General features: G+C 43.9%; 1 protein-coding gene across 1 annotated transcript; it reads left to right on the top strand.

Annotated features, from left to right (window-relative positions):
• Positions 1-766: 766 nt before the first annotated feature.
• LOC139831850 (CASP-like protein 5A1) lies at positions 767-1,398 on the top strand. Its single transcript, XM_071821198.1, has 3 exons — positions 767-897; positions 1,092-1,224; positions 1,303-1,398. The coding sequence occupies exons 1-3, from the start codon at positions 767-769 to the stop codon at positions 1,396-1,398; spliced, it is 360 nt and encodes a 119-aa protein (XP_071677299.1).
• Positions 1,399-8,582: the final 7,184 nt, after the last annotated feature.

Consider the following 8,582-nt stretch of genomic DNA (forward strand, 5'->3'; position numbering starts at 1 on the left):
CAAAGTTGAGAGTGTCCACTAGTGAAAGTCTAATCCCTAGGCCTTGTTCCTAAATACTGCTATCGCTGCTTGTTTCTTGCTTTTCTTTGCGTTACTCTTTGCTGCGTTACTACTGCTTGTTTACTGTCCTGGGCAAAGCACTTTTCTGGTGTCGTTGCTACTACTTATTTATACCACCTGTATTTCACTATCTCTTCGCCGAACTAGTGCACCTATTAGGTGTGTTGGGGACACAAGAGACTTCTTGCTTTGTGGTTGCAGGGTTGCATGAGAGGGATATCTTTGACCTCTTCCTCCCTGAGTTCGATAAACCTTGGGTGATCCACTTAAGGGAAAACTTGCTGCTGTTCTACAAATCTCTGCTCTTGGAGGCCCAACACTGTCTACAGGAAAAGGAGGGGGCGTAGACATCAGACCCCGACCACGACGAGAAAGAAATAAACAAAAAAAATGATTGGGATTAAGAATTATATGGGTAATAATTATCTTTGTAGTAAAACAATGTAAAAATAAAAAATGTGCATAATTGGCTGTGCCGACGGCCGTGGTTGTGTCGTGGGCCACCGTCGGCACAGCAGAAGAGGGACCCAGCAGTCAGTCCCTGTGCCGACGGCCGCTATTGCGCCATGGGCTACCGTCGGCACAGTGTAGACGGCGCCGTGACAATCTAACGGCTGGGCCCGCCTGTCAATACGTGTATCGACGATCGGAGCTGTACCGACGGTGACCTTCGGGCGCCATCGTCCTGTGGGTCCGCTTTGCGCCGATGGTGACCGTCGGTGTAGCCAGCAGTGTGCCGACGGCCGACCTGTCCGACGGTCAGCTCCGTCGCCGGTCGACGAGGGCTTCTGTGCCGACGGCCCCGACATTTGGCCGTCGGCACACGGCGTGTCTCCCGTAGTGTTTGGAGATGCATGTTCGGTGTTTTGGGAATAGTAGTATCTACATCGACATGAAACAAGTAGTATGCTAGTGTATCTTATTGATGTGATGCAATTGCGTAGCGTTTTCACTAGGGATGTTGCTTCTAGAACTCAGAATATAGTTGGTTTCATTCTATTGATGATCTTACTGTTGTTATTTTTGACCAGCTACTTCGTGGCAGTAGTAGCTTTGCAATGCATGGGGAGCCTCGCCATGGCCGTTGTGGATGTCTATGCAATTCTTGTCGGACGTTCCTTCCAGACACCCCGAGTTGTCAGCATACTTAGCATTGGGGACTGGGTCATGTTTTCCCACCACATGCGTTTCTAGTTCCCCGAAAAGGAATCCACATTTTGACCTTGATGTTGCTCTCTGCAGATCACAGGAGCCCTGACCTTCAGTGCTGCATCTGCAGCCTCAGGCATCACCGTTCTCATCAACGATGACCTGGAATTTTGCTATGATAATCCCTAACCAAGCTTTATGTCTGCTACAGCCATGGCTTTCCTGAGCTCATTTGCGCTTGCACCGTGTTGTGTTCTGAACTTGGGCCAGGTGATATACAAATTACAGAGACCGTAGTCTGCAGAACAAGAATCAGGAGACAGAAGGCGAAAAGGAAACCCTCCGCCCCCAACCCTAACCCTCCCGCACCCGACCCCCCGCCGCTGCCACCGCCGGTAGCGCCGCCGGGACAAAGTCCCTCGGGGCGTGGCGGCGACGGGGGCCTTCCTCGTCGCCGCGTGGAGATCGGCGGCCGGATCCCCACCATCTCGATGCTTGGCGGAGGACGCGCGTGGGATGGGCGACGGCGGCGGCGGCCTCCTCCCATCGGCTGTCCCCTGGGACCGGTCGGCGCGGGTGGGATGGGCAGCGCTGCGGTCTCCCTCTTCTCGTCGGCTTCCCGCAGCACTCCGGCAGGGGTTGGTGGTGGGCGGCGGCCAGACCCTCGGTCTGCGCCATGCCATCCACCCCCGCCTCTCGTTGGTGCGTGGAGGCGATCTCGGGTGTGGTGACCCTGCATACCACTGCATGTTGTAGTATGCCAGTCGTTGATATAACATTCACGAAGTACCATTCCGCAAATATTACATCACTCGGAGTAGTACAACAGAACATAGCAGGTCCATAACTCATTCATTTATTATTACAAGCATAATATACATATTGTCTCGGAGCTCCTCTTGGGTCATAAGAGGGATACTCCTGGGTTCGAGGCGAACCCATCTTAACTTACAATATAGAAGTTTCACTAGGTTATACATTTATTTCAACGAGCAGTTAAGTACTAAGAGTTCGCACTGCTCGGATACTACTACTACTCGGTTATTCTAGGCTTGATCTCCTCCGGAAGCCTCCCCGGTTCCGTAGACTATAAGGTAGTCTACGCCTTCAACACCTCCAGAGAGGTCTGGTTCTTCATAGCCGATGATCTCGGCTCCTTCAGGGTTGTCGTAGTCCTCCTCCAGACGGTTCAGACAATCTAAGCAGGGGATTTAAGAGTGGGATGAGTACGAGCGTACTCAACAAGTTCATTATAGATAAGAGGTGTTTAATGCACTAGCTACAATATTAGACCAGAAAGTCTAATACCAATGCAGGTTTTGATAAACATTTCTTCAAGAGGTTGCTTTTATTTCAAAGAACTATGTCCGTCAGCCTTCACCGATTTACTAGAACTTCATGGAGCTCCTTTCCGGCCGCGTTCGCAGTTCCATATCCCGGAACAGGGAGTGACAGGTCACGGTTCTTTACACTCTGCAGAGGTGTGTTGCTTTACCCATAAGAGATCTTAACCTTGGTGCCAACCGGGCAGCTTTCCCGTCCACACTTCCTTCGGTGTGAGGCCCGGTATAAGGTCATAGCCAATCATATTCCTCCGCTACCTCACACACCCACCCTTTGTTGCAGGCCCCGACCCTGGGTCCTCGCCGGTCCCATTATTCCCATCTTTCAGGGTGGACCCCGACCACGACGATAGTTCTGGGCTCATACCATAAACTCCTTCGCCGGTAGCTGCAACCCCTCATAGACCGCAATACCGTGGGGAATATTATGGCTTCCCAAACCTACCGCTTGCACTTCGGCGACAAGTGTGCTACGGACAAAGCCGTGGGGACTTTTTTTGGCCTCCCCAGCCTACCGCTTGCCCCGACAGATGAAAAGTGTGAAGGAGATATGCCCTAGAGGCAATAATAAAGTGGTTATTATTTATATCTTTAAGTTTATGATAAATGTTTATATATCATGCTATAATTGTATTAACCGAAACATTAGTACATGTGTGATATGTAGACAACAAGAAGTCCCTAGTATGCCTCTTAAAACTAGCTTGTTGATTAATGGATGATTAGTTTCATAATCATGAACATTGGATGTTATTAATAACAAGGTTATATCATTATATGAATGATGTAATGGACACACCCAATTAAGCGTAGCATAAGATCTCGTCATTAAGTTATTTGCTATAAGCTTTCGATACATAGTTACCTAGTCCTTATGACCATGAGATCATGTAAATCACTTATACCGGAAAGGTACTTTGATTACACCAAACGCCACTGCGTAAATGGGTGGTTATAAAGGTGGGATTAAGTATTCGGAAAGTATGAGTTGAGGCATATGGATCAACAGTGGGATTTGTCCATCTCGATGACGGATAGATATACTCTGGGCCCTCTCGGTGGAATGTCGTCTAATGTCTTGCAAGCATATGAATGAGTTCATAAGAGACCACATACCACGGTACGAGTAAAGAGTACTTGTCAGGAGACGAGGTTGAACAAGGTATAGAGTGATACCGATGATCAAACCTCGGACAAGTAAAATATCGCGTGACAAAGGGAATTGGTATCGTATGTGAATGGTTCATTCGATCACTAAAGTCATCGTTGAATATGTGGGAGCCATTATGGATCTCCTGATCCCGCTATTGGTTATTGGTCGGAGTGAGTACTCAACCATGTCCGCATAGTTCACGAACCGTAGGGTGACACACTTAAAGTTGGATGTTGAAATGGTAGTACTTGAATATGGAATGAAGTTCGAATATTTGTTCGGAGTCCCGGATGAGATCCCGGACATCACGAGGAGTTCCGGAATGGTCCGGAGAATAAGATTCATATATAGGATGTCATTTTATGTGAAATAAAATGTCGCGGAAGGTTCTATGGAAGGTTCTAGAAGGTTCTAGAAAAGTCCGGAAGAAACCACCAAGGAAGGTGGAGTCCACATGGGACTCCACCTCCATGGCCGGCCAGCCCTAGATGGGGTGGAGTCCCAAGTGGACTCCACCATAGGGGGCCGGCCCACCCCCCACATGGGAGGTGGAAATCCCACCTTTGGTGGGAGTCCTAGTTGGGCTAGGTTTCCCCTCTTATGGAAGTTTTTGGTTCGGGTCTTATTCGAAGACTTGGACACCAACACTTGGGGATCCACCTATATAATGAGGGGCCAAGGGAGGGGGCCGGCCACCCCAAGACCACAAGCTGGCCGCCCCCCTTGAGTGGCCGGCCACCCCCTCCCAAACCCTAGCCGCCCCCTCTCCTCCATATAGCCCGCGTAGCTTAGCGAAGCTCCGCCGGACTTCTTCACCGCCACCGACACCACGCCGTCGTGCTGTCGGATTCAAGAGGAGCTACTACTTCCGCTGCCCGCTGGAACGGGGAGGTGGACGTCGTCTTCATCAACAACCGAACGTGTGACCGAGTACGGAGGTGCTGCCCGTTCGTGGCGCCGGAACCGATCGTGATCAAGATCTTCTACGCGCTTTTGCAAGCGGCAAGTGATCGTCTACCGCAGCAACAAGAGCCTCATCTTGTAGGCTTTGGAATCTCTTCAAGGGTGAGACTCGATACCCCCTCGTTGCTACCGTCTTCTAGATTGCATCTTGGCTTGGATTGCGTGTTCGCCGTAGGAAAATTTTTGTTTTCTATGCAACGTTATCCTACAGTGGTATCAGAGCCGTGTCTATGCATAGATGGTTGCACGAGTAGAACACAATGGTTTTGTGGGCGTTGATGCTCTTGTTATCTTTAGTTTGAGTACTTTGCATCTTTGTGGCATAGTAGGATGAAGCGGCCCGGACTAACTTTACATGACCGCGTTCATGAGACTTGTTCCTCGTTCGACATGCAACTTGTATTGCATAAGAGGCTTTGCGGGTGTCTGTCTCTCCTACTATAGTGAAGATTCAATTTACTCTTCTATTGACAACATTAGTATCACCGTTGTGGTTCATGTTCGTAGGTAGATTAGATCTCTCTCGAAAACCCTAAACCACGTAAAATATGCAAACCAAATTAGAGACGTCTAACTTGTTTTTGCAGGGTTTGGTGATGTGATATGGCCATAATGTGATGATGAATATGTATGAGATGATCATTATTGTATTGTGGCAACCGGCATGAGCCTTATGGTTGTCTTTAAATTTCATGTTGAGTAGTATTTCAAAGTAGTTGTAATAGTTGCTACATGAGGTGAACAACCATGAAGCCGGCGCCATGAACCTTGACGCTACGCCGACGATGATGGAGATCATGCCCGTTGATGATGGAGATCATATCCGTGCTTTGGAGATGAAGATCGAAGGCGCAAAGACAAAAGGGCCATATCATATCACATATGAACTGCATGTGATGTTAATCCTTTATGCATCTTATTTTGCTTAGATCGCGACGGTAGCATTATAAGATGATCCCTCACATTAATATCAAGATAATAAAGTGTTCTCCCCTCGTATGCACCGTTGTAACAGTTCGTCGTTTCGAAGCATCTCGTGATGATCGGATGTGATAGATTCAACGATTCACATACAACGGGTGTAAGCCATGTTGCACACGCGGAATACTTGGGTTTGCTTGACGAGCCTAGCATGTACAGACATGGCCTCGGGACAATGGAAACCGAAAGGTTGAACACGAGTCATATGGATGATATGATCAACATGTTGATGTTCACCATTGAAACTACATCATCTCACGTGATGATCGGTTTTGGTGTAGTGGATTTGGATCGTGTACCACTTTACAACTATGAGGGATGTTGTATTAAGTGGGAGTTCATTAGTAATTAGATTAAAACATGAACTAATTATCATAAACATAGTCTGAGTAGTATTTTGAATTAATTTTGTAGTATTGGCATCCGTTTACTACTATGCGCTAGTCTTGTTACTGAGATAGAAATACTGTTAAAATCTGATAAGAAACTTTACGGATTGGTACCGTATTGTTAAAGAATCAAGAATTGATTAAGTCCTATTGCAAACTTTCAGTAAACCTCACATTGTTGATTCAAAGAGCTATGATTTCAATTAGTACCTAAAGTTATCTTGTCTCCGTGAAACTTGAAGTTCAAATTTGTTTGAAAAGTAAGGAGCTGAGAATTTAGTTTTCAGAAATAATCAAGGTATGAGATATAAGTGATATCTAAGACCTTATTGCAAGATGATAGAATATATTTTGGTGAGACTACATGAACTCATAAGTTTTTATGGGAATGTATGAAGGTTGAAGACGCAAGGCGTCACAATCCTCCAACTATTGGGGCACTAACGATATTCACATATCCATGAAGTGACCATCCTTAATATGCACCGTTGCGAAGACTCGTCGTTTCGAAGCATCACGTGATGATCGGGTGTGATAGATTCTACGTGTGCATACAACGGGTGCAAGCTAGATTTGCACATGCAAATACCAAGGTTAAAACTTTACGAGCCTAGCATGTACAGACATGGTCTCGGAAAGTCGTCATGATATGATGGATAAAATTATGAGTGAAATTGTTCATCATATTACAAAGTTACTAATAAATGAAATCTGGAACACTTGTCATATGATGATCAATTTCAAAGTAAGAACCTCAAGGTTATTGGTATTTGACCAACAAACCTAGAAGTTAATGATGTTGAAGTGTTTTTCTGAATAATGAGGAAAGCTAAAAGAGAAACTGCAAAAGATATTTTGGCAAAAAGAAAAGAAAAGACTAGAAAGTCTAGCTCAGGTGTATATAAATGATATACATGTTATGGTTGTATTCCTAGTTAAGTCACACTATGAAATTCTTGGGTATTAGTACTATATTGGTTGGTATGAAGTGTCATACAATACAACGCAATACAAGAATACAATGGCCTAAGTGATTGACAAAGAATATGATACGAATGCACGTCTGGAACAAAATAAAGTGTTATTATGTTCATCGTTAGCATTCTATCTAGCCCTTAGAATTTATAATAAAGAACTTAATAATTGTTATTTTGCTCTGGTCAAATGAAAACAATGAGTTGTTCATATTATGACATTACTCCATGTACGATGGATAAATTATTATAAATCTTAATGGTGAAACACACATACATAACACTGACACTAAAATGCCATAAGGCAAATGATTTGAATTCCACTTATTTGTGGAACCGCCATTTAGGTCATGTTAGAAAAGAACGCATGAAGGAACTCCATGCAAATGGTTTTTTGGAGTCATTTGATTTTTGAATCATTTGGCGCTTGCAAATCTTTTATAAAGAGAATGATTAAAATACCGTTCATAGGCCAAAAGTTGAACGGGCAACTAACTTAGTGAAAAATACATGATGATGTATGTGGTTCACTAGGCATAGTTGTGTGCGGGAGATTCTTCTACTTCATGAAAACGTTCAAACAATGAATTGAGTATATATGTGGATATATTCAATAAGGAAAAGTTTGAAACATTTTGAATGGATTCAAATAAATTTCAGCATGAAGTGGAAATCATCGTAATAGAAAAGTCAAATATCTATGATTGGATCATGGTGGAAATATTTGAATTACGAGTTTTAGCGAACATCTAAAAGAGTTATGAAATTGTTCTACAACTCACGTTTCTTGGAGTATCATAGTGATGATGAAGTATCCGAGAGATGTATCCAAAACTTGTTGGATTAATGATGAGATAAAATATTATGACGCCATTATATTTTTGTGGATTATGCTTTAGTGACTACCGCTTTTACACTTAATAGAGCATCATCATGATCCGTTGAAATGACACCATACAAGTTATGGTATGGGTATGAATCCTAATAGTCTTTTCTTAAAATTTTGGTATGCATAGCATAAGTAAATAAGTTTACAACCAAAATCGGATGAATGTCTTTGTTGGTTATCCCAGAGAATTGATTGGGAATTCTTCCCACTATGTAGACAAAGACAAAAGTGTTTGTCAATGTTTCTTATTTCCAAGAAATTGTTTCTAGTGAAGTATTTGAGTGGGAGGACAATATAATTTGATAAGGTTTATGAACCTGAGCATAATGATCAGTGTAGCGCAGCATCGGAAATTGATTCCGGAAGCGACCACGACGATCATGGCTCCCATGACTACAAAGTGTTTTAGCCATGGAAATCGAAGTACATATTGAACCTTGTAGGTATGGTTTACTTTGTGATCAAATAAATGATTTGTGGACAAAGGATTGATTATGAACAATGATAAACCAACTACAAACAAAGAAGCTATGATGGGCCACGACTCATTAAAATGGCTATACGCCATGAAATCCAAGATAGATGAATACTTTTTGAAAGTAAATGGATCTATAAAATTGATGGACTTGGATGAAATATCCTTGAAGAAGCTTGACTTGTCGAAAAGTTGTTTACGACAAA

Source organism: Lolium perenne, chromosome 5 (genome assembly GCF_019359855.2).
Source record: "Lolium perenne isolate Kyuss_39 chromosome 5, Kyuss_2.0, whole genome shotgun sequence".
NCBI classification, from domain to species: domain Eukaryota; kingdom Viridiplantae; phylum Streptophyta; class Magnoliopsida; order Poales; family Poaceae; genus Lolium; species Lolium perenne.

Excerpts from the sequence above, each read along its gene's own strand:
- LOC139831850 (XM_071821198.1), top strand. The coding sequence starts at position 767 with ATGGTGACCGTCGGTGTAGCCAGCAGTGTGCCGACGGCCGACCTGTCC. Across the intron at positions 898-1,091 it reads CGGCACACGGCGTGTCTCCC|CTACTTCGTGGCAGTAGTAG; the intron begins GTAGTGTTTGGA and ends ATTTTTGACCAG. Across the intron at positions 1,225-1,302 it reads TACTTAGCATTGGGGACTGG|ATCACAGGAGCCCTGACCTT; the intron begins GTCATGTTTTCC and ends TGCTCTCTGCAG.